Source organism: Mauremys reevesii, linkage group 4 (assembly GCF_016161935.1).
Source record: "Mauremys reevesii isolate NIE-2019 linkage group 4, ASM1616193v1, whole genome shotgun sequence".
Classification (NCBI taxonomy): Eukaryota; Metazoa; Chordata; order Testudines; family Geoemydidae; genus Mauremys; species Mauremys reevesii.
The window spans coordinates 93,822,682-93,849,466 of record NC_052626.1 but is presented as its reverse complement, the minus strand read 5'-3'; the positions used below and the strand labels follow the sequence as shown (position 1 = coordinate 93,849,466).

General features: G+C 43.3%; 1 protein-coding gene across 10 annotated transcripts in view; it reads right to left on the bottom strand.

The window, feature by feature from the left end:
* SPON1 (spondin 1) overlaps positions 1–26,785 on the bottom strand; it is a 416,250-nt gene that overhangs the window by 45,566 nt on the left and 343,899 nt on the right. For all 10 annotated transcript variants that reach the window (XM_039539043.1, XM_039539048.1, XM_039539049.1 and 7 more), the window contains one exon: positions 11,273–11,337. In XM_039539043.1, coding sequence (XP_039394977.1) covers positions 11,273–11,337 — 65 coding nt within the window. The remainder of the gene's footprint in view (positions 1–11,272; positions 11,338–26,785) is intronic.

Below are 26,785 nucleotides of genomic sequence, written 5' to 3'. Positions count from 1 at the left end.
TATAGCTAGGTCAACCTAAGTTTTAGGTGTAGACCAGGACATTGTCAAGGTTTTCTTTCACAACCACAACACCTAGAGAGTCATTTTTTTAAACAAAGTTGAGACTCTGCAGAACAATTGACCCCCTAACCCTGGCTAATCCTACATGGCTCCCAAAGAGGGTGCTCCACACTTTGGGGAAGACGGATATAATGGACCATGATTAAACTAGACATTGTCTCTTGATCGTTAATATTCTTTCATATAGATGCTGAGAAGTAAGTGCTGGGACAGTGAACAAAAAGAATTGTAAATACCATCCTCAGGTCTGAATTGGTACTACTGAAAATTAGATCCTATTTTTTTATATGTACATAGGATTAACTTGCTTGGGTCTGTCTTATATTATGTTCATACAATGCTTTGCACAATGGGGCCCCAATTCTGACTCAGGACACTATATGCTGCTATAATAATCATTAATAAAAATAGTATCGAAAAGATGCACAACTGAGCCTAACAACGTTCGATCCAAGATTCACTTGTGCTTCAGCCATTGGTGCCGAATGGTGCCCACATAATTTGAGCTCAGGCGTTCAGATAGGACAATACATGTGTAATCAAAGTAAAGGCATTATTCAGTACTCTGTCCATTGTAATCCTCAATACACAAAGGGTAATGTGCAGTGGATGAAAAGGTAGAATCGGGTCTCTAGAACACAGAAAACTCACATATGCAATCATCTGAAGGAGACAGTGACTAAAGGTTAGATATTATCTAATACACTTCTACCCCGATATAACGCAACCCGATATAACACAAATTTGGATATAATGCGGTAAAGCAGGGGGCCTGCACGCTCCAGCGGATCAAAGCAAGTTTGATAAAACGCAGTTTCACCTATAAAATGGTAAGATTTTTTGGCTCCCGAGGACAGCGTTATATGAGGGTAGAGGTGTATTACAATTCGGGTATTTGAATTGAACTTGTGTTCACTTATGAAGATTTCATTTAAGAATACAAGTATGCATATATCTACCATTATCCTATATTCGACTGTGTATGTCTCACTGACTGAGCCTCTTTATGCTTGAATAGCTTTTGCTGTTTTGGGGACCACATGATACAAGCTTCTCATAGTAGTACAAAGGAAGACCCAGATATTAGTGAATGAAGATTAAATACTGGAAAATGGAGGTTTTAGAATTTACATTATTTATTAATTCATTTATTTTTATTGCAGAAATACCCAGAATATCAGAACAGGAGACTCCTAGGACCACACAGTCTCTGTACTTAGGGGTGCCAAATATACTTTTCTGTTACTTCTATTTTCCCCTAACCTTGCAAACACAGCTGGCAAACAGAAACTGCTTTCCCAGACAGACACGCTGTAGAGTGACACTGCAAACAAGAGGCACTAGTACTGGAGTGGACATTATGGTGCCTTCCTGATATTTCAGTTTGTTAAAAGTAATGCTATGCTGGCCCAAATAGGCTTTTCAGGTCATGTAGCAGAAGTCGCTGCTACCTCAGTGGGAACAGTTAGGCTCCATTGCCTGCCCCTCCCACCACAGAGGGGGGAAGCATCAGCAACAGGGATAACCAGAGGGAAGAAGCAACCAGCAGTTCAGAGAAAGCTGCCAATTCTCTGCCATCACTACAGGGAGCTCCTGCTGCTGTAAGGGAGCAGATAAAAGTAGCTGCCAGCTCCTTTGAAGCTCCCTGCCCATCTGGCTCTGTATGCTGCTTACCCATACCTCTGTAGCTCCTGGAACAGCCAGATGTGGAAATGAGAAGTGGGAAGGCAGCCAACAGCAGCCTCTTTTGCCAGCCACCATGTGGTAATCAGGAATAGATAGTGGGGGCATGTATAGAGCCAGGGACATCTGTGAGCGGGTGGAGGAGAGCGGCAATACCAGCAGAGGGTTGGGAGTAGAGCTGAGGAGTGGAGAGGCACACCAAGGACTTGTGGAAAAGGTGGTGGCGTAGGTTAGTATGGACATTTTGGGTGAATGGCAAAGGAGTGCATTCAGTTTGAGGAGAAGGGCCCCACTTTGTATTTTTGCTTGGGAGTCCATTCAGATATTTTTTGTCTGTCTCTTTGCCCCACCATGTGCATGGTATTGAGTTACTGGGGACCAATGAATGAGAAGTAAAGGGATGTGAAACTTCCAGAACAGCAGCAGAACCAGATTTCATCACTAAATCAAAACTCAGGCCAACTTTGCCAAATGGTTCAGCTGGGTTGCGTTTCCAAAGAGCTTGGACCAATTTTAAGTGAACCAGGACTGATTCATGGTTTAATTTCGGAACTGCTGGGCTTTTGGATGGTTACAACCTGAACCCAAGCAAAACCTGTCAGTTTCCACTGACTTTTGCAACCTATGTGATTTCCTGCAAAGTTTACCTGGAAATAAATCCATGCTGGGAATGTATTCAAGTGCTCTGTTTCTCACTCACCTAACTCTCAGTTTACCAGAATTATCTGACCTGCAGTATAGCAGTGTAGAAATGTAGGACATTTGCAGGGAGAGAGAGGTATTGTGAGTGCAGGCAGAAGCAAGGAAAGATGACAAAAAAGAAAATTTTCAAAAGCTAGGGAAAAATCACCTCATTATCTGGACTTTTTATGCTGAATTTAAGACTCACTGGGTATAGCAAAGTAGCTGTAAAAGTTATTTTTGGTTCAAAGTGTGTTAGAGTAGTTGGGGGTGGGAGAAAGTGGAGATATAAAGAAATATCACAAAGACAAAAAGGAAAAGATGCAGAAGAGCATCTGCATCTCTTTCTCCAGTTAATATGGGCCTGATGCAAAGCCCATTGACTTCAATAGACTTTGGATCAGGCCCTTTGTTAGCATCTCTCATGAGGTCCTGGGCCAACATTTTTTACTCTCTTTCTCTACTGTATAGTATCCTACTCTGGATGGTGACACAGAGCTGAGCGACAAGGCAGATTGTTCCAGAGATCATGCTCAGCCTGAGGAGAAAAGGGAATGCCCCACCTCATTTTCTAGTGGTAGGCAGAAAGGGTAGTATCCATCTCTCCTCATTCAGAAGGAGGATATCCAGGATACGTGGCATCTGAGGGGAAGTAAAGGGGTAAAATATTGAGTGAATTCCCAGGCGCACAGAAAAGTGCTTTAGAGTAAACATGCTTACTCCTGTGTTGAGAATGCCCTGTTTGAACTAGAAATTTCCAGAAGCTTTCAAAGACTCAGACTGAGCTAAGCACTCAGGTAATTAATAAAACTGCACTGTTCCTTCTCTCCTGGCAAACCTGACTCCTAAGTTTTTACCAAAAATTGCCCTTTCCTGAGGCAGAACCCCTTGAAAAAGGCAAAGGAAGATTAACCACAATGCTGCTGAAGGGGAATACACTGGTGTTACTTCAGAAAAGAAACTGGCCACACAATCAAGATATTGTAACATGCCATAGGCAGTCAAGTGTCCAGACAACAGCAAGATGTGGCTATTCACTCAAGCTACACAGAGAACTGTAGGAGCCAATATGATAGGCAAGAGGCAGGAGATGATGAAGTTTGTGATCCCAAGAAAAGGCAATAAGTCAAAATCATCATTAAACAAATATGACCATGGCCGTGACAGTGGGTTGCTGTAACAGAGTCTCAACAGGTGAGACTCAGGGGGCAGAGACATTAAATAAAACAGAGGGCTTTCATGTCAGTCAGAAAAAGAGAGTAACAAATGGAAGAGAATGACAAGCCTGCACCCCCATCCCCTGCATTCCTGGTTCTCCAACTAAGTAAGGCTCCTTAGGGCGGCAGACTGGAGTTCTCTGGGCAAAGTCACAACACCAGAGGTCCATGGCTGTGAAGGACGAAGCTCACCTGTTGCAGGTGCTCCAGATAGCAGTAGCAAAGGCTTTCCTTGTAAACAGCCCAGGGGACAGCAGTATCAGAGTAAGATGAAGTGGAGGTTATGGAAGGACATTGTGAGTGGCCTTAGCTGGACATCACCTAGTTCTGGAATATGTCCCTCAGTGTTACCAGATTGTTCATTTATGAAGGCTTGCTGCTGCTGTGTTAGACTGGGTCCCTTATGGAATGAGTATAGGTGCACTATACATTTCCAGGATAGTGGAAATAGCTCCCCAGCGTGGATGCTTCATCTAGGAGAGCTATTCTCTGTTAAATTAACAGTGGTGAGTAGAGCCAGGAGCTGGGATATTAATTTATTGTACTCTGCTTTTAACTTTCATGTTTCCCTGAGTGGCATACAAAGGGAAGAATACTGGGCGGAACACACTGACTCAGCTGCCTCGTGGCAGAGTCACCAACAACAACACGGAGGGAGGATTTCCACATAGACATCAGCTTATCATCAAAAGATTTTCAACTATTTCCATCATCTTTTTCTAAATATTCAAAGAGAAGCTGTTCTGAAATATTTACACATTCTCAACGTTGCTGTGTCGAGATCTGGAAAGTGAAATAGACAACTAATTTTATTGTAGGTGCTGAAGACAAATGCAGAGTAAACAGACAACTGAAAGGCTAAATCAGATTTTCTTTCAGTTTTTGTAATTTAATTTTTACAAATGTTACAAATGCAGGTAAAGATGTTTGCTCATTCAGCATCTAAAAACTTGATAATGGTTATGCTGCTGGTGTGCTAAAACCACGTGCTGACCAATATTGTCTCATTGTACTTTTGTGTTCCCCCATCTGTCTGTGTCTGTCTGTTGTCTTTTTTTCTTACACTTACATTGTTAGCTCTTTGGGGCAAGGACTGTCTTTTTTGTTCTGATTGTACAGTGCCGAGCACAGTTGGGTCCTGGTCCACAACTAGAACTCCTAGGTAGTATGATAACATAGATAATAATTAAGTTGACCAGTTCCCTTTAGTTTATTGTAAGCAGACTGGCTGCATATGTGATGATATTTGGAAAGATACTGTTTATCTGCTCCATGATTTGTAGGTTATAAAATATCCAGCACTATAGTATCTAGGTGCATAGCAGATGGGATAGAAGCAATTTGCCAATGTCCAATCTATGCTTTTCCCTATGATGCAGCCTAAAATCTTTAACTGAGATTCAAGGTGATACACAGTGGTGCAAGCTCCTTGGCTTGCAATAATCAAACAAAGTCTCTAGGCACTGGAGTTAAGATTCAAACATCTCCTGTTTGCCCCAGCTATTGATGAGCAAACCGGTCCACCTGTATTGGAAACATTCTGGTAACATGTTTCAAGAGGGAAAGTTAATGGGCTATGCCTGTCCAGCTGCTTGCTTTCAATGCCCAAAGCTTTTCAGAGAGCTAGGAACTGTGTGGTGAAAGGGTATCCCTTCCTCATACTTGGTGGCTTTGCCCAGAAATTTTGGAAAGCATCAGAGACCTAACTGAAGAAACTACTATCTCCTATTGCATGATTGTTGCCATTTTATATAAATTGATTTTATGTAAAAGATCGGGTGCCTGTATGATAACCTACTTTGCTGGTGAAGGCTCACAAAAGGTGGAGGATGGAATGACCTTGGAAAACTGCACAGTTGTAATAACAAATAAGCTGACAACATTGCTACGTGGCTTGGATTTCACAGCCACATCGAAGAAAACTCTGCTCGTGCCCAGCTATGGAGTTCACACTTCTTCCAGGCCTAGGGGTTTGCTCTCCTCCATGACTCGCCAAAACAGGCTGATTTCTCCCACTGTAACTATATCAAGTTACAGAATTAGAAAATGCTTGCTGATCTGGTCTTTTGTTTTGTTTTTGTCTAGTGATATGTTAGATTAACTGTGGGACAAATCCTGATGTCCTTTCTCAGGCAAAGCGCTCATTGAAGAAATGGGAGTTTTACCTGGGCAAGGACTTTTGGATTTGGATCCACAGATAGAACAGAAAAAATGTTTATTCTGGGGATGGAATTCTGTACCCCCAAGTTTTGCTATCATGGATTGATTATTTCACAATAATACAGCTAGCAACTTCTGAGACTGTCTCCCCTCCCATGTCAATTTGTTAGCCAATCAGCCCGCTCCCATTTTTCCAGCTCTGTTAGTCACAGGATCCCCACACTCTGTTGTGATTTTTTAATTAAAGTTGACCAGATAAATAGTCCTCTAGTGTAGCACTCTGATTCTAATAGCGTCCGATACCCGATTCTTCAGAATACTGAAATCTGTTAATACATTTACAGAAGTCACCACTTAAACATATTGGTGCCTGAAATACCAGAGGTTTTCCCCTGTACTGATTGTAACTGCTCACAAATACTGATATTATAAGGGCAATCACTGTAACTAAGTTTGTATTAAAACTTGGATAGGAAGTTACACACTGATCCCATCAAGTGATAACCTTGCACTTTGAAGCATAAGACTGATATCCCTTGCTAAAAATTGTAACTTTATTTCTAAGGCTCTAGAGTTATGCTTACTAGTGCTATGTATTTCATAATATTAGTGTTTTATACCTTACACTAGGATCTCTTGCTGGATGTATTATGATATATTGTGAAATGGCTTTCTATTAAGTGACATGATGCCTTGACAAATCAGCTTTATGCCATATCAGGAAAAGACATATAATTCATGATTACTCAAGAGAAAATTATCCATGCGCATTAGTCAGTAGAAAATTAGCAATGCATGCTTGCCATGACTAGTTAGCTATGTGATGCATACTAATTGACTAAGCATTTGTCTGGCATAAGTTTTAATCCTTGCACAATCATAATCTAAATTCCAACAGAGATAATCAATAAAGGCAAATGGAAATTCTAATAATACAAGTGTATTAATTGCAAAGGTTTACCTTCCTTTGGGAGCTGAAAGCAGATTTTAAAATGGAATTAAAAAAGGGGCACCACAACAATATACCAGGAACATAACAAAAATTATTAAAAAAAAAAAAACAACAACCAAAAAACAGTTGTTAGGAGAAGGTCACCTTTGTATGGAATTTTAAAGAACACATATGTGGATTTCTTCCCCAGGAAACTGTTGCAAGGTGAGAAAGATTAACATCTGGAGAAGGAAAGGTGACTACAAGAACACCTGGAGGATGTTTTAGAAGCTTTATCATACCTGGCCACGTGACAATATGCCTAAAAATGTCTAAAGTTGTGTTCTAATAAAAACAACTGTTAATTTTTATGATGTTTCTAAGTGTCGCCTTTTCCTGGTTAATATGGTCAGAGGCATTATAGTTTAATTAACTTTGATTTTTGTGTATTAATTTCATGCTTTTGAAAGATGATGGATTGACACCCCTAGAAAAGGAAATCTTCTCTTCATCCCCAACACAGGCAAAATAATGAGTTAAAAACCTACCCTACTTTGTCTATGCCAAAACCTCAAGAATTTTTTATTTTGAGCACCAAGGCAAAGCTTTGCAGCAATGAACACTTTGATGCAAAGCACCATCTGTATTGGGGAGAGAGTTGGAGGTAAAAAAAAAGAAGAAGAAGAAGAAGAAATAAAAAAAGGCTCCTCTGAGCCAAACAGGCTCTACTGCCACAGAGCTGGGTGGTGGAATGAAGCCTAAGCTTTAAAGGACAACCAGACAAAAAACTCTATTGAATCCTAATACAAGGTATCCAAAACTAAGAGCTGGTGAGCAGAGTAGAATTGGAGAGCTAGTAATGGTCAAAGCTGAGCTATGGGGTACTCACTGAATGACTAAGTTAAATAAGGAACACACTAGAAGACTCTAGGTACTGAGGGTGATAATTACTCGTGCAAGACCATAGATTTATAGATTTTAGTCTGACCTCTTGCAAAAGTTAGGTCACCAGACCTTACGCAATAATGTCTGAACAGAGCCCATAACTTCTGTTTGAGCTGTAGCATATATTCTAGAAAAATATCCAGTATTGAGTCAAAGACTTCAAGTGATAGAGACTCCACCACATCTCAAGATAAGTCATTCCAATGGTTAACTACCTTCATTGTTAAAATGTTGCCCCTTATTCCAGTCTGAATTTGTCTAGCTTTTTCTGATAGATTAATAAGCCATCTACTATCAGCAGTCTCTTCCCCATGTAGATACTTGTAGACTTTTATTGTCACCTGTTAACCTTCTCTTAGATACATGAAAATGCCTTTTTGTGAGAGACTTAAGAAGCTATGTTTTCCAGTACCTGAATCATTCTTGTAATTCTTTTCTGAACTCTCCAATTTTTCAACATCATTTAAAAAGTGCAGACATCAGAACTGGACACACTATTCCTGTAATGGTCTCACTAATGCTATATATAGAACTGCTGCCACTACCTGAATATCTAGTAGGAGAAGCCCTTGCTTATACATGCAAGGATCATATTAGCCCTGTGAGCTACAGCAATGCCCTGGGAGCACATGTTCAACTGGTTCTTGTCATGATCCCTACGTCCCCCATCTCGACAGAGTGACCTACACATTTTGTTCCCTGGTGGCTTTTACATTTTTCTGTGTTAAAATGGGTCAGTCTGTGTCAGGGACCTCTCCCCATCACCATTTACCACTCCATCAATTTCTGTCACTTGCTAATTTTACCAGTACTAATTTTATATTTCCAGACACATCATTAGTAAAAGATATTGACTAGCAATTGCATTGGCCCAGCACAGATCACATGTGGTGGAAGGTACAGAAAATCTGGGGTTCAGAAGCCTGGAGCTATTAGAATTCTACCCTGTCTTGAGCTGAGAGCACAAAACCCAAGAGCAAGAATCCTGTGAGGATGGTGGGTCAGATACTCAGCTAGTATAAATCAGATTATCCCTATTGAAGTCAATGTCACAATGCCAGTGTACAGTAGCTGAGAGTGTGATCCAGTGTCTTTAATCTTTGATTTTAGATCTCTTTTCTGAAATACAAATCCTCACGTTTTTGAGTCATTCGTTCTTTGGACACAGTGCACAAACTAGACGTGCCAGACCAAACGATACTGTGCACAAAATAGGAGAGCATGTGATGCTGGCACACCAGATGCCAGCTCATGCCAAGGTCCCTGGGCCTCACTGAACACTGAAAAATGCATAGCTGGGAACCTGACTGGCCTGTCTCTGTGTTAATATTGTTAAAATAGATATTAGAGTTATGAGAAAGTGTTTACTGTTTAGACTTAATGAAATGCTTGCAGGGCGCTGCATGTATTAATCTTACATACAATATCTGAATCCCATGTTTAAGGTAATATTGAAGCGTTTGCTCTGTAACTATGAACATGTTTGTTAAGACTGTAACCCTCCTGCCACCCTCCAGTCAGGAGAGAAACATTATCAAGTGTGAAATACTAGTTTACCACAAGAGATGTCATCTCCTCCCCAACATAAGGCGGCCAGAGAAACCACTGAGGAACATCAGTGGACAAAGGACTTTGTTGATTGATTCCCCCACACCCATGAAGAGAGATATGCAGGTGGACACATCCCATCACAGTTTGAACTCTGGGGGAAGGGAATCAAATACTTGTTAAGAAGGAACTGTATCACTATGCTGCTTGTAATTTGGACAGGGCAATATTTCTAAGCATAAGCAAGAGATCCCCAAACTATTTAGGTTGAGGTAGCCCATGAGACATATAGAGCTTGCATATCACAGCAGTGCCTATTAACTTTTGAAACCTAAGACTTTAACTTGTGTGTGTATGTTTACCTGCTTGAACCTTGTAAATCACTCTCGTTTCTTTTCTTAGTTAATCAATCTGTAGTTAGTTTATTATTAGATTGGCTACAAGTGTCTTTAGTGAGCGATCTAAGGTATAATTGACTTGGGTAAACCCTTTGGGACTGGGAGTAACCTGAATATTGTTTTGATTTTTGGTGTAAGGGACCATCTCTCACAAAAGCAGTCTTTCCTAGGGGACAAAATAGACTGGAGTGCCCAAGGAAACTGCCTGTGACTCCATGTTAAGGCTGTTATAGTGCTTGAGGAGTTCACACTTGATACTTGGTTGGTGAAATCTAATTATAAAAACACAACTAGTTTGGGGTTTGTGCCGTGAGGTTGGCACCCATGTTGGTGAGCCACTCCAGACAGCCTGATATTGACATCGTCTTAGCAAGATTCACATGCCACAGGTCAATTGGATAGATCATAACAAGGCTGTGAGTCTGTCATAGAAGTCAAGGGATTTCTGCATCAGCTAGCGCACCTGGCCTGGGGTACACCTGCACAGCTCGGGCAACCCCCTGGGCCAGCCACACCAGCTGCTGCTGGCACACTCTCAGGCCACCGCACCCTGGTCCCAGCAGCAGCAGGGGGTGAAGGCTCCGGGTGGCACTTACCTTGTGGGGGAGGGAGGAGCTCCCTGGAAGCGGTGACATGTCCCTCGGCTCCTAGGCGGAGGTGTGGCCAGGCGGCTTTGCATGCTCCCTCCACCCAAAGGCGTCACCCCCGCAGCTCCTATTGGCCATGGTTCCTGGTCAGTGGGAACTGCGGAGCTGGCTCTTCCGCCTAGGGTACGAGGGACATGTCGCTGCTTCCGGGGAGCTGCGTGGAGCCAGGTAGGGAGACTGCCAGCCCTGCCAACCCCCCACCCCACCTTCCAGCAGCAGTGGGGGTCCTGGGCTGCATGCAACTGCTTCTTCCCCCCCAACAAAGCACCCAAGATTTAGTCAGGGGTATATAGTACAAGTCATGGACAGGACACAGACCATGAATTTTTGTTTACTGCCAGTGATCTGTACATGACTTTTAATAAAAATACCCATGACTAAAACATAGCCTTAATCATAACCCAGTGCGGTTAGAAGTTTAAATTTGATATTAAGGGTTTTAAAGGTTAAAGATTAACCCCAATGGGTGAAACACGGTCACATGATGATCTTGACACAAAAAGACCTTGAACAGTTAGGCAAGGAGAGGGGAATATCCTCTAAAAGGAAAGCCCCAGGTCAGGAACAGAGAGCTTTGCTCATAAGTTTTGACCAGGCATCCAATTACAGCGATGGAACTGGCCTGACTTCTGCACCCGAGAGCCCTGGTTTGTAACAGTTTGCCCTGAGGTTGGCACTCACATGTGTGTGCCACTCCAGACAGCCTGACATCTATATCTAATATATTTGAGAAAACACATAATATAGGCACAAGCTCAATAAAACTATCTGCTTTTTCTCTTTCCCTGATATAGTTAGTAAGCCCCATACGTGCAAATAATAATAAAAAAAAGCCCCTTATTGGCAGAATACCAAAGCACAAGACAAACTCATCTATCAACAGTACTTTTATATTGTTTCTTTGCAAGAGCAAACCATTGTGTAAGGCAATAAGTTTAGAGCAGTCTGTTAGATGATATTGAACAGGAGTCTATTGGGAGTCTCCATTCTCTACCTACTTACACGTTTAGCGGTTGCCAGGCAGGCCACTGTGCTTTCGCCTTGATGACAGTTAAAACCTCATCGCTCTGTAAAAGAAGACAACACAATATAAAACAGTGATTGGGATAACTTTACTATGGGAGTAACATTCTGCAATGATTTATAGCAAATCGAGGCGGCACTTGGATTCTAGATGCACCTCAGAATTCTGATGAAGACAGAGATGCCTCGCTTTCCCTGCTGCTTGGGGGATGTGTTGCCCTGCTCAGTGTGGTGCAGAGAGGAGCTTACATGAACACTGAGAAGTAAGCATTCCCTTACCATCACTGCATTGCTGCCTCTCCCTCTTCTGCAGGAGCTGAACTCAACTAAGAGGGTGGGGAGCAGAATGCAGAACAGTTCAGTTCATCATAGTTCCCTTTAAGAGTGGTGGAGTTTATGATGCTGCTTTGGGTTACAGTTACTCTCCCCTCCATAGCTTGATGAAACTGAGGAGGGCAATGGGTGTCCAAATGGCACGGACAAGGCCAGTGGCAGCAGGGCACAGACAAAAGCTGTTCTGCTAAAAGTGTGGGAAACTTGGGAAGGGCACAGAGACCAAACTCCATACAACAGTGCTCTGTAGTTCCCACAGACCTCCTCATCATTCCAACATACAGCCACTCTGCCACCTTAAGGGGAAGACAGGAGACAGCCAGAATACTGACAAAACTGCACATCTCTGGTGGATTCTGTTATGGTTTTGTTCAGTCCTATGTGAGTACAGGCACACCTGAGCCTTGCTGAGGAACAATAACAGGAATGGTGCTATTTGTAGGGTTTAGCAATGGACACAACAGCACTTGGGGAAGGAGAATGGGATCACCAACTCCTGAGTTGAGGGGAATCTTTTCAAAATGGTGTTCACTGAGGAGGGCAGAAAGGAGATAAGGAGCCTTGCACTGGACATTTGCCCTAGTCAATCAGAAACACCACAAAGATGGTTGTTATTAATGGCAGAAACAGCATTAATAAAACTTCCTTATCTGGAAGGATTCAATATTATGCAAACAATCAATGGATGCACTGTGATCGCCTGTAAATATTTAAATACAACTACTGATAGTGGTTTTATCCCACTTCCTCACCCACACAAACTCATAAAAAAATGGTGAAGTATATAACACACCTGTGGAAACCCAGACCGTGGCTAAGCACTGTACAAAGATTTTTTTTTTCTAAAGCCTAGAAGAATTCCTGCATCAGCAGTTTTTAAATTTATATGTAGTGTAATAAACCCAGAACAAAAACAGGAGACTGTTTTAATGAGGCTCTGGTGCACAGAGGACATCTATCAAATGTTTCTTAGAGCCTTTCCCATCTCCCCCAGGATTCCTTTCCAGTAAATTGTTTAAGAAAATATGAAGTTCACAACTCATGCTCATGATTTCTGCAGCCTTTTAAAATACTTCCCAATTAAACTAAAAAAAACCACTCATACATTACTGGTAACTGGCAGTTCCAACAGAGCTGTCCTTTCATTTTAGTGATAATCTTGCCATTTCTGGCTTGAAAGCAATGGCGCTGATACCCCAGGCTACCTCTAATCCATATATGCCCCAGTTTAGGGAAATCAATTTTCACTGGTCATTTCTACTGCTGTCATTACTCTCAGTCTCCCTCTTTTTACCAAAGCAAAGCAATTACAGCACTGATGTGGCTTATCTGTAACATGGAAGTGGTTCAGCTCCAGGTGCTCATCCTCAACATGACCTCTTCCTCATCCTGAGAGAGCAGCTTGGACTAATCCATTTACTTTATGGAGGGATAATTTGCTGCTGTTGAACAGACACTGGCCAGACTCTGAGCTGGTGTCAATTGGGATAGCTGCATTAAACTCAGTGGAGCAATACTCATGTACACCAGCTGAAGATCTAGCATTATGTGTTTAAATAAATATCAAAAGATAATGACCATCAGATTATTAGTGGGGTTAGTATAAGGAATATTGTGCTGGAAAGCGGAACAATCATGCGCAGCACACCGCACGCATTGTGTAGCAGAGAAATCTGAGATCTGCCGAAGACCACATGGCTGCAGCAGCCTGATCCACCAGCCCTAGTCTTGCTCATTCCCTACTCCACCTTCCAAAACTACTGTCATACTGGGGTAGAATTGAGCTGTGCTCTGCTTCATGCAGGGCATACAGCCTGATCCCAAATGCACCCAGAATAACCACACTGCTTCCACTGCATCCTGGATGTCAAGTGAATAGCAGAAACTGATCAAACCAGGAGAGTTAAATACAGTGAAACCTGGCTATAACGCAATGTTTGGGGTCCAAAAACTTCCATTGCACTAAATGCGGGGTCGCGGTATAGCGGGGTTTCAAACCAGTCAGTTTGTCAGTGGTCCCCAACGCAGTGCATTGATGTGAACTGCCTAGTGCCCAGCAGGGGAGAGGAGCCGCAGCCCCACACCTGCCGGGGACAGAGAACTCCGAGGCTGCAGGTGCCAGTGCTCTCTGTCCCCGGCAAGCAGGGGGCCACGGCTCCTTTTGAAGCTGGAGAGAAGCTGCGGCCCTGCGCCTGCCAGGGACAGAGAGCACCAGTGCCCGCAGCCTTGGAGTTCTCTGTCCTTGGCAGGCACAGGGTTGCAGCTTCTCTCTGGCTTCTCCGGGGCTGTGGGCCTGCCATGGTGTTGGGGACCACTGGTACAGTACTGTATTATACCTTAAAGGGGAGCCAACCTATGATCATGTGATATGCGTTTTCACGTTATGGCGGGGCGTGTTATTGCAAGGTTTGACTGTATCTGGCAGATACTCACTGCCTCTCTCTGTGTACGTGTGTATATCTTGCGCTGAGGATGGAATCTCCCTTAATTCTAAATTTCCTTTGCTTTTGGCTGTTTGGCTCAACATCCTAGCACTTTTTAAATTTGTATGTTTTAATTTACATTCCTTTAGAACACATTTGCCTTTAAAATGCTTTAACTACATATTACACACACCAAAGGGAGTCTGATTGTTATTAGTTAAATATACATATTTGCACTTTCAAAACAGTGCACTGTTTACCCAACAGAAATCAAAGCTACTTCAAGTCACTTATATAAGCAAGCGCTTGTGGCACTTGCATTGTAAATGTACATAGTACAGCATACTAAGAATGAATAATGCTTCAAAATGTAATATCAATGGTAGTTCATTATTCAGAGCAGAGAGAGAGAGAGAGAGACACCCGACTCAGAAGGCTTGGATTCAAACACTGCTTTGCTTCTGGGCAGGGGCGGCTCTAGGCACCAGCGGGCCAAGCGCCCGCTTGGGGCGGCATCCTGGGGAGGGCGTCATTTGGCTCCGGGTCCCGTCTTCCCGCGGCTCCGGTTGAGCTCCCGCAGGCATGACTGCGGCAGGTCCGCTCGTCCCGGGCTCCGGTGGACCTGCCGCAGGCATGCCGGCGGGAGCTCAACCGGAGCCAAATGACGCCCTCCCCAGGATGCCGGAGCCGCGGGAAGAGGGGACCCGCCGCGGGACTGGGGAAGGGCGGCGCAGCGCTCCGCGCTGCTTGGGGCAGCCTACTTTGTAGAGCCGCCCCTGCTTCTGGGGTAGGCTGGAATCCAATCTGGGATTTGAATTTCATAGCCAGGACCCCTCTTTACAATGAATCAATACCCAGAGCCGAAGACCCCAGAATCCAACACTTTGAAGGGTTTTAAATCCAGATACAAATGAACCCACCTCCAATTAAATGGGATTAGACTAAAGGCATCCTACTGTTTCAGATTGAGACTGTAACAATTATTTGCTAGATTTAATTTTTAAATAATGACAGCAAACTATATCAAGGTTAAAGTAGTGCACATCAGAGATACTACTGACTTTTCAGAAGTTACACAATTTTTAAGTGACTAATTTTTTTTATTAAATGTTTCTGGTGATTTTTGTTGTTGTTTTTAAACCTCCCTTTGACAGAGATTCTATACACAAAGAGCTTGCCAGGAGCTAGTTTTTACTAGAGAATAAGATTAAAAAAAACCCACCTTTTGCAGAATGTTGTTACATTTTCTGTAATCTGAAATCATAACACAACCTTAAATGTACCATCTCCGGTATACAAATATAACCAGAGTGACAATCTTTAAAAAAGGGAGGGACTTCCTTAGTCCATGTGATTCAGCTATCTTGGTTAACACACCAGGGATTGAACCAAGGCCTTCCAGAACACAAGTCTCTAAAACATGAGCTGAAGAGCCATATTTTATCTCTCTTGCTAGGGGCTGTAATAGACTCACATCCTCTCTGGATTGGGCACAGAAGGCAACTCTAACACACGCTCACCAGTGGGTTGTGTGTGTACACATGTCCACAGTGTAGTATACATCTTTGCCTGTCTACTTCTCCTTCTGTGTAGGGTGGAAATTTAAGGGATACTTTTTAAATTCTCTTATGAGAATTTAAAATGTCTGAGATTAAACCCACAAATGAGTAATACAAAAAGAGTTGTCAGTCCAAAGCAGGATTTTTCCACTCCAAAGTCTAATAGATGGCTCTGTGTTATTGTAGAGGAGCAGACTCACCCCTGCGGCGCCTCCTGCTGGTCTCTCTGGGAATTAGCTTGATTTCCAGCTCTGGAGCACCCTCTGCAGGCTGGTGATCCATCTGTCCTCTGGCCCCCGTGTCCCTCCCTGGACCCAGTGCCCCGTAACCCCTCTCTCTTTGGGTCTCCCCTCCCCGGGGAACCCCCACCTCACCTCAGTAATGGCTACTGCCAGTCATTGTCTAGCCCCCACACCCGGGGGCAGACTGCAGTATCAGCCTACTCATCACTGGCAAGGTTGGGTTAGGACCTGCTGCCTTGGCCTACTCCTGGGCTGCCCTCTGCAACCCCCAGTACCTGTTAGCCTAATGCTAGGCCACAGCCTGAGGCTTTCCAGGAGCTCCTCAGCTCTTCTGCCTTTCCCCAGCCCTGCTCCACTCAGGTACCTTGTCTCTAGCTCCCTGCAGCCGGGCCCCTCTCCCTCTAAAGGCAGAGAGAGACTGACTGGGCTTCTGGCTCACAGCCTCTTATAGGGGCCAGCTGGGCCTGGTTGGAGCATGGCCACAGCTGAGCCTGCTTCCCCCCAATCTTGCCCCAGCCACAGCCCTCTCCTGGGCTCTTTTAAGCCCTTCCAGGCAGGCGCAGGGGACCACCTTGCTACCGTTATCCAAGTGCAAAGACTTCTGTAGAGTTGTAAAATACTTTAGATTTTTGATTTCAGTATGTTCTGGCAAACATTTCCCTTGGGTTCTTTTGCATCATTTGCCCACTTTTCTTCCTGCCCTTCCTACCCTCAAAGTTTTGCTTTGATTTTTACAGTCATGCAATACCCCAAATTCATGTCAAAATGTGGAGAAAACCAGTAAGTTTTATCATCTATGATGCTTTTTGCCTAGCGATAATGCAGAAGTTTGAATAGGAAGTAATGACTAACTCAGGCCTGCACAACATGCAGCCCGCGGAGCCCCACTGTGCGGCCCGCGGGGGGATTCTAAATCCCCCGCACACGGCGCTCTGCGGGCAGCCCAGAGCCCTTTGAATCCCAGCTGCGGCCGGGAGTCAGAGGGCTCTGGGCTGCCCACAGCCGCGGGGAGCCCAGAGCCCTTTAAATCTCAGCCGGGGCCGGGAGTCAGAGGACTCTGGGCTGCCAGCAGCCGTGGGGAGCCCAGAGCCCTTTAAATCCCAGCTGTGGCCAGGAGCCAGAGGGCTCTGGGCTGCCCGCAGAGATTCCCAGCCGTGGCTGGGATTTAAAGGGCTCAGGGCTCCCCGCGGCTGCCAGCAGCCCAGAGCCCTTTGAATCCCAGCCCGTGGCCACTGATTGCCCCCTCCCCAATCCCTGCCCCAACTGCCCCCCAAGACCCCCACCCCCTATCTAAGCACCGCTGGTCCTTGTCCCCTGATACCCCTCTCCCAGGATCCCTGCCCCTAACTGCCCCCCAGGACCCCACCCCCTATCTAAATGCCACTGCTCCTTGTCCCCCGATTGCCCCCTCCCGAGACCCCTGCCCCTAACTGCCCCTTGGGACCCCAGCCCCTATCTAAGCCTCTCTTCTCCTTGTCCCCAACTGCCCCCTCCTAAGACCCCCAGCTTCCCCAGGACCCCACCCTGTACCTGTCCCCTGTAAACCTCTGGGACTCCCATGCCTAGCCAATTGCTGCCTGTCCCTGACTGTCCCTCCAAACCTCTGTCCCATCCAACGCCCCCTGCTCCCTGTCCCTTGACTGCCCCCCGGAATCCCCTACCCCTTCTCCAACCCCCAGCCCACTTACCGTGCCACTCAGACCAGCATGTCTGGCTCCGTGCAGCTCCAGACAGTTGCTGCCATGCTCCCCCGTGGAGCCCACAGCCCCCTCCCCCCACAGCACCTGCCTTCCAGATTTGAACACCTCAAAATTCAGGAGTGCTCAAGCTCGGTTTGGGCAGCTTTTACTTCATTTCTCCCAAATCAAATATACTGATCCACTGTAACTTGCTGTAGAAAAAGTAGGATAAAATTGAGCAAGAAATGCTTATTAGGGCTGGAATTGCTATTTTCAACAGCCATTGCCTTTTTGTTTTTTTGAAAGGAAGACAGTGATATTGCATTGGCAAATTCCCCATAGAAAGAAAGTGTGGAACAAAAGAATAATAAAGGCACCTCAACTTTTCCTCATTTATGGAGGACAGTCTTATAATATGCATCCAGATATCCTCCAATCACACAAGCTGAAAATTGTTCCACTTTACTGCACCTCTGTAACCATATGGGAACCAATCCTTTCTGTGTTTTGTGCACATCCAAAATTCCGGCTGAATGACCCGCCCTGGGAGCGAGTTACCAGTGACCCAGGGCTGGGGTAGCAGGAGGTGGGGGGGCACTGGTGGGGGGGAGCCCAGGGCTGGGGTAGCAGCAGGGTGGAGGGAGGGCACTGGTGGGGAGGAAAGGGGGAAGCCCAGCGCTGGGGCAGCAGGGGGTGTGTGTGGGTGAGGGGAGAGCCCAGGACTGGGGCAGCAGGAGGGTACAGGGGGGAGCCCAGGGCTGGGAAGGGGGGGCAGCCAAATTTTTTTTTGCTTGGGGCAGCAAAAAACCTAGAGCTGGCCCTGCCGGGTTCCCCCAGCCGCCAGAGCCCCAGGCCCTTTAATTTGACCCTGAGGGCTCCCAGCCACCTCTTTAGCTGGGAGCCCCTGGTTGATTTAAAATAAAGTATCACCTCCCCACCCCCAACCTTCCTTTTTGGCCCACAGCTGTTTTGGTGGGGCGGCGCTGGGGAAGGAGGGTTTGTTTCCGCAGGGCTGGGCGGCCCTGGGGCAGGGTGTTTCCGTGGGGCCAGAAGGTTTCGGCCCTCAGCTGTTTTCTTTGGAGGAATGTGGCCCTTGCCGCTTTACGAGTTGTGCAGGCCTGGACTAACTGTTGAAACTGCTAGATTTTGACACTTACAGAAACCCAGATATTCTGTAAAATTGCAGACACACAAAATGCAACACCATCCACAAGTGAAAGAAAAGGAATGGGCACCAAAACTTTATGACGTTTCTGGAAATCCTTCAGTCTAAGGCTATAAAAGAAGATGAAGAAAACCTTATCTCACATTTCTAAGCATGTGGGAGATACAAGAATGTGAATCTGCATCTCTCTGTCAGTTGTTACAGACACCTTATTAACTTTTCCGCTATGTGTACTTGCTTTTAAGTCAGTTTCTTCCCCTTATATGAATCACACATTTTGTAATTGAATTTTCTGGTTCTTAGGCCTCAGTTCAGCAAGGTACTTAAGTATCTGCCTCATCTTAAGCATTGAAGTCAATGGAACTACTCATGTCCTTAAATTTAAGTCTTGTGTTTAAGTACTTTGTTGAATCAGGGCCAAAATAAAGAACCAGAGAGACTCACTTTCGATCAGATCTGTGGGCTTTGGATCAGGTCCTATGGCTCGGATTCAGGAAAGCCTTAAGCATGCACTTAATTCCATCCCTAGTCACATGTTTCAGGACTGTTCTGAATAGAGATGCTTTCTGGAATCAGGGCCTATGTCATTTATATTCATGACTAGAGGGCTCACAAAGGATGAGAGGATGACCACATTTTGCAAATTAGCAATGAAATGAACATAAACTATTATTGCATCACAAAATCTATATAGTTAATTTAATCTGACAAGTGTAGTTTAGATATAATCATTTATGATACTTTATACTGTAGCACATTTACAAATTATACTACAGTATGTTGACTAAAGTCATAATGAAGTTTTCAGAATTAATAGTGAACAATGCTTTTGCCAGATAAAGCCATTTTTTCTGTCTGTCAGTTCTCTACAATCAGCTAGTTTTTACAAAAATAACTGCTAATTAGCACCATTGTTAGTCTCAGTAGTAGGAAGTATTGGGAAACGAAACTGAAATATCCTTTCACCCCTAAAGACACAGTAATGGGGGAAGGAAATTTCCACTGCTGATGCTATGCCTGTTCTTTGTCTAAACAGGAGTTCAGTTTCTCGATCTGCCAAAATTATCTCTTTATCATACTCTTAGGGCCTGATCCAAAGCCCTCTGAAGTCAATAGGAGTCTTTATGCTGACTTCAGTTATTCTGGATTTTCACATGCAACAACTTTTTCCTACCAAAATAGCCTCCTAAAAGAAAGCTTTAAAGCAGAATTTTATAACATATGCTTCCACTCAGATATAGAAATCCATTATATATATCTTTTTATTTTTCAAGAATAGTCTCTAAGGTGCCACAAGTACTCCTTTTTTTTTTTGCGGATACAGACTAACACGGCTGCTACTCTGAAACCTTGTATTACATCTGTTTGTCCTTGCAATTAAATGGCACCATACATTAATCCTGTACTATGAATCAACCAGTGAACTAAATCACTAAATCATGTGCATTACAAAAGGATTCAGAAAATGTCCTGGATCATGAAGTGAGGCATATCTCACTAGAGTAGCATTCAGAATGTAGTTTGATTTAAAGTATTGCACAACCAATGGGACTTAAAGCAACTTGTTTAAAGAGTAATGTCAGTTGAAAATGTAGTGGAAGCTTATAGCAAAATTTTTAAGTCTTCCATTGGAATCCTACTGAATCAGAGGCGAGATTAGTGGGATCTGGCAAATTCTACAAACTTTCTCATATGCTCCTGCCGCTTTTTAATAGTTGCCATGACCTGTATCTGGTTCAGTATTGAAAAGTATTGCTTTTATGAAGCAATTTTTTACTACTGCTTTTATATTATGTAACATGTAATATACTGTAACATTTTATTGTACTATGCAGGATTCTTAGTACTTTATAATAAATAATACTACTGATTCAGTTCAACTAAACAAATGACAAAGCACTTTAGCAGACAGCCAAAATCTTCCAGTCAGATTGAATCAATTGGGAAAAATGAATAAATATGTTTTGAGCCAAGGTTTTGTTTTAATGGTTTCAGACAGCAGTTGGTTGGCATTTGTTTTGTTTTAAAAGACAGGATTTCTATCTATTGCTATGGTATATATCGCTATAGTATCTGAGCATCTCTCAAACATTAATGAACTTATCCTTGCAACACTGCTCTGAGGTAGATAAGCTATCACTCCATTTTACGATGGGGCACAGAGAAACTGAATGACTTGCCAAAGGTCACATAAGCAGTAAAGCTGGGTGAAATTTTTCAGCTGAAACTTTTTTGGTGAAAAATGCAGATTCAGCAACACCAAAATGTTTCATAGAACCATAGGGTTAGTAGGGACCACGAATGTCATCTAGTCTAACCCCTGCCAAGATGCAGGATTTGTTGGGTCTAAATCATCCAAGACAGATGGCTAGCCAGCCTCCTTTTGAAAACCTCCAGTGAAGAAGCTTCCACAACCTCCCAGGGCAGTCTGTTCAACTGGCTACTGTTCTTACAATTAGGAAGTTTTTCCTGAGATTCAATCTAAATCTGCTATCCTGTAGTTTGAACCCATTGCCTCTTTTCCTGCCCTCTGTGGCAAAAAGAGAACAACTTTTCTCCATCTTTTTGTGGGAACCTTACAAGCATCTGAAGATTAAGGGGAGAAATGACAGCAATCTCCTCTTTTCCAAACTAAACATACACAGTTCCTGCAGCCTTTGCTCATGTGGCTTGCATTCCATCCCTTCAGTCATCTTTGTCGCTCACCTCTGGATCCTTTCCAGTTTCTCTACAACCTTTCTATACATTGGTGACAAAAACTGGACACAGTACTCCAGCTAAGGCCTAACCAGTGCCGAGTACAGCGATACTATCATCTCACATGACTTACATGCTATGTCTGTGTTAATGCAATCTAAAATTGCATTTGCTTTTTTCACAACAGCATCATATTGCTGACTCATGTTGAGGTTGTCATCCACCACAACTCCCAGATCCTTCTCAGCAGTGCTGCTGCTACGCCAATTTCCCCCCATTCTGTACTTGTGTATTTGTTGAATTTCACGTTGTCTATAGCCCAGTTCTCCAATTCATCAAGTCCCTCTGAATTTCTATCCTCCAAAGTACTGGCAACCCCCCAGCTTTGTGTTATCTACAAACTTGACCAGTATGCTCTCTATACCTATGTCCAGGTCACTAATAAAGATGTTAAACAACACTGGACCCAGAACAGATTCCTCCCCACTTGAGACCTCCCCACTTGAGATCTCACTCCAATCTGACATCATTCCATTAATAGTTACTCTTTGCTTGTGGTTCTTTAACAATTATGTATCCACTTAATGGTAGTTCTGTCAAGCACACATTTCTCCAGCTTACTTATCAGAATGCCATGTGGGATTGTGTCAAAAGCCTTGTTGAAGTCCAGGTATATTATGTCCACTGCATTCCTCCAGGCATTTGGAAACAATGTTTTATACATTACTCTAGTAGCTTCCCATGTATTAAAGTCAGGCTGACTGGTTTATAGTTTCCCAGCTCCTCCTTTCCCCCGTTTTTAAAAATGGGTATTACATTAGCCCTTCTCCCGTCTTCCAGGACCTCTCCTGTCATCCAGGAGTTCGAAAATATTATTTCATGAACGTGTGTTGGTTTCATCGGATGGTTTTGGTCATCCCCACAAAACAATTTTTTTTTAAACAAACAACATAGCATTAATTTTTAGATTTTTCATATCAACAACTCTTCAGTTTGACATTTACTTCAATTTAATAATAATTTAAAAAATAAAAATAAAAATAAAAACATTTGTGGGGCGTGGGTTATTTGCCAAAGATTTTTTTAAAGAACTGCTTTTGGGTCGACCCAATTCTTATTCATTTATTCATTCATTCAGAATTGCCAGCAAACCAAAAAATCACCTAGATGCATAGCCCTAATTGACAGTCTGTGCCAAAGAGAGGAACTGAATCCAAATTTCTACATCCCAGGGCAGTGTCTTCACCACAAGACCATTCTTTCTCTCCAGAAGACTCTAAAGGAGGTGGAGGTGAGAGGGAAGGAAGCAAAGAAATCAACACTGTGCTGTTGTACTTGTAGAAGATTCAGATCAGGGCCGCCCAGAGGATTCAGGAGGCCTGGGGTCTTCGGAGGTGGGGAGCCCCCACCTCCGAATTGCTGCCGAAGACCCGGCACTTCAGCGGCGGGTCCTGGGGCGGAAGGACCCCCCGTCGCCGAAGTGCCGCCCCAGGACCCGCCACCGAAGTGCCGGAAGGACCCCCCGCTGCAGGTCTTCGGGGCACTTTGGCGGCAGGTCCCAGAGTGTAAGGACCTTCCACCGCCGAATTGCCAACGACGATCCAGAGCGGAAGAAGCTCCGGGGGCCCGGGCCCCGCGAGAGTTTTCTGGGGCCCCCAGAGCAAGTGAAGGACCCTGCTCCAGGGCCCCTGAAAAACTCTTGTGGGGGCCCCTGTGGGGCCCGGGGCAAATTGCCCCTCTAAGGCGACAAATTATAAATATCTGGATGGACGATGGACAGTAAGGCAGGCAGATGATGGTACACTAATCTAAGAAGAGACCAGGACACAAGGGTTTCACTATCATATGTATACACAAAATCACCTGTCCCCACACACAAACACAAATTACCATCTTGATCTGTGAAAAGCCAGTGTCCACTGTCCATAAACAATTTTCTTGAATTCATGAACATATTTTTTTGTTTGATAATATAACTTTGAATACAAGTTTAGATGCTTACAATGCATGTACAGAGAATGCAACTGTGACAGAAGCTATGCCAGGAAGCATTAATGTTTCATGGATTAGAAAAGAAAATGTGCATGTGCAAAGAGGCAGGAGAATAAAATGGTATGGTTTTTGTAAGTATCTAGAAAAAACGGAGACAGACACATTTCTCTGAACCATGAACTAATGCAAAATCAGTGGTTAGTTAATTGATCCACAAGGGTTTCTATTGCTCTTAATGGAAGTTCAACAAGGCCCTTTGGTTGAGAAAATCTATTTGTAGTGTGTGGAAATAAAAACATGTTTTCCCCAGTTCAGTTAGATGTACTTTTTTGAACAAATTGAGAACATCCACACCCAGATTTCAGATTAGAAGGAAGTTGTTTATTCAGATTTTTGAGACTGCATCCAGCAATAGGTTGCAGCTACTCATCACTTTTTATTCCTCAAAACTTCCCAATCTTTGTTTTTGCTTTCAAATTTATCTTGACATGCACATTAACTTATAATAACTGTGAATGTGAGATCTAGTAATGCGCTCTGTATTTTAGAGAGAAGGCAGGTTTCATTAATTGCGTAAGTAGCCAGCTTAGCCCGAGTCTGCTGAGATTTCTGAGACTTTTTGGTTCACAATGGGCACATCAGAAGATAATCACAGCCATTAACATAAATATTACATAGCCTTATTTGCAAAGTCCCCTGCACGATAGTAACATAATATTACCTCTTATGGTGCATAGTGCATACATTTCCCTGTGGGTGTTGCTAAAGGTGCTGCTTCAGTTACTTCAAGCCCCAATTCTAGGATGCAGTTTATTTTTGTGTGCCAACATTTTTCTTTATAAGAGCTTAGACTAACTTACAAGAAGCTGCTTTTATATGTTATACAGAGGAGAGCATTTATACCCTAGTGTTAAGTTATTTAGCATCACAAAAGATTTTTCTTTAAAAATGACAATAAAAATAGGAGACTATTGCTAATGGTTTACTATACATCATTGCTGAGATCCTTTTCTCTTTATGCATATTATTTTAAAATCCTCTAGGACAAATTCAGAGCTATTGTAAGTCGTTGAGAACTCATTTAAATCAGTGGACTTACGCCAGGACTGAATTTTACTTTGCTCTTATCTGAATTTATATGACAGTGATTTTTCTGAAGCAGGATGGAGATGCTCTTATGCCCTGACATTTTAAAAACTGTGGCACATAATAAAACCACACATCATGAATTAAGTGTGCATATATATTTGAACTGAATTCAGTATTTACAACGGTAATATATACAGAGATTGAATTACTCCCTGCACAACTCAATAATGTTTAATGTATATATTTTGCATTTCTTTTCTCCCAGAAATAAGAAATAAAATTGATCTTAGAAACTATATGATCTACTTTTTCAACTCAAAGACACCAAAACACTTAAGGTATTTGTTTAGTGGACTTTGGAATTCCATGGAATTGCAGAAGCAGAATGGCATGATGGACATATATAAGGGAGTAGAGATGGGGGTGGAACTGAAAACCCTGAAGAAAGGGATCAGAATCTAACCCAGCTCTGAATGTTTAGCATGCTAATAGGCCTTGATTCAAGAGAGCAGGTAGTAAGCATATGGTTTGGTTGGTCCCTATTCAAGAGAGCACTTAGACAGGTGCTTAAAGTTATACACCTGCTTATGTTCTATGCTGAACAAAGAAGCTTTCCTGAATTGGGTCAATAATGCTTAACATTTATATTACTATGTATGTATGTATACACACACCTTCAAATGAAGTAGGTATTATCCACATTTTAAAGAAAGGAAGCTAGACAGATCGATTAAGGTCAAAACTTTTCAGACCCATCAGCATGATGTCAGTTATCTAAGTTAGAAAATGTTGATCCAAGTGACTAGCCCCAGGCCGCGCAGTGAGCCAGGGGCAGAACCGAAGCTCAGATATATCTGGCTACCAATCCCAGGCCATTGTTTGGAAATGGAAATAGTGCTATAAAACTGCTAAAGCACTGGTTGAATGGATCTCCATTGACAGTACATTTAAAAATCAATTAAAAAAATCAGTTCTGGATAATTTCTGGAGTGATCATGGTTTTGTGTTGTATATTATCTGTGATGACATAAAAGGAAAAGCATTTTTATAATTACTGCTGTTACATATCCCCAAATCATACATTCACTTCCAGGTATATCTTTCTCCATGACCTGTCCCTTGGGGTTTTCTTTCCATGAAGAGGACGTTTTGGGAAAGCAATGTGGGCTGAAATTAATAACAGAATTGTTGCTATGGGCAACAGTGAAAATCTTGTGCCCTATTTTATTTCTTGTAAGCTGTTGTTATACAATATATGGGTACCCTGCATCTTCTGATAAAGTGATATTTTGTTCTTACACACTATAACCCTCCCGCCCCCACCCCAGGCAGCTTGTGTTACTGATTCCTAGGTACATTGTAAATATTTCTGTTCTCATTTTCAGTTAGTGAACCAATCGACATAATAGGAAAGTATTTATCCCCTGAGAGCTCTCCTTCATGTCTTGCTGATTACAGGCTGCTATTCTGTTGCATCTCTTGCTTCATTCTGTGTAGACTGTCTTGCTGGGGGTGAGTTGGCTTTTCTTTCCCATCTCTTTAAGAATACAGAACATAGGCAGTGTCTTAAAGTTCCATGTGCCTAAAATAGGGGCTGGGTCTTACAATGGGCACCATTGTAAAGGACAGTGTAAATTACATGTCAATAAGTTGATGTAAGTGAGTGTAATTTGCACCCTCCTGCTAGTAGTTCTATCTGCCACTTCCTCATTTTCTACCTTGGCCTGTACATTTAATCAAGTTTACCAATGTGTGCACCACCCGTGAATTATTTGGCCCAGATTGCTCTGGAGCAGGGTGGCAGTGCAATAGGAGTGTTGGTAACACATGAATGAACTATCACTGGAAACGACAGCGCAGTGAGTTGTTCCTCAGAGATTAGAAATACTGGCAAAATTGTCCTCATGGAATCACATGAAAAAAACTTACCTCACCCACCCCCGATAACCTATTAGGTTCACATCCAGCTAGCTATGCCTGCTTAACTGACTGCTTCAGTGAGATGCAGAACAGTTGTAGATTACATCATCAAAGACATCCCTGGCTATGCTATGAACCAGTCAGTTAAAACTGGATCGAAGGATCAGCAGTCATCTTAGGGAAAAGCCACAGGGGAGGCTGGATTGTTCTGTAAAATTATTTCCGTGAACTAGGGACTGAGGACACGGCTATTCTAGGATGGGGTGACAATGTGCAGAAGACTCTCTAAGTTTGGCATATATGTTTGCTGCTGCTGTTTCTGGTGCTTCTATTAGGCATTAGTGCACAAGCCAACCACAGCAGCTTGGATGTAGGAGACGGCATATTTTTCCA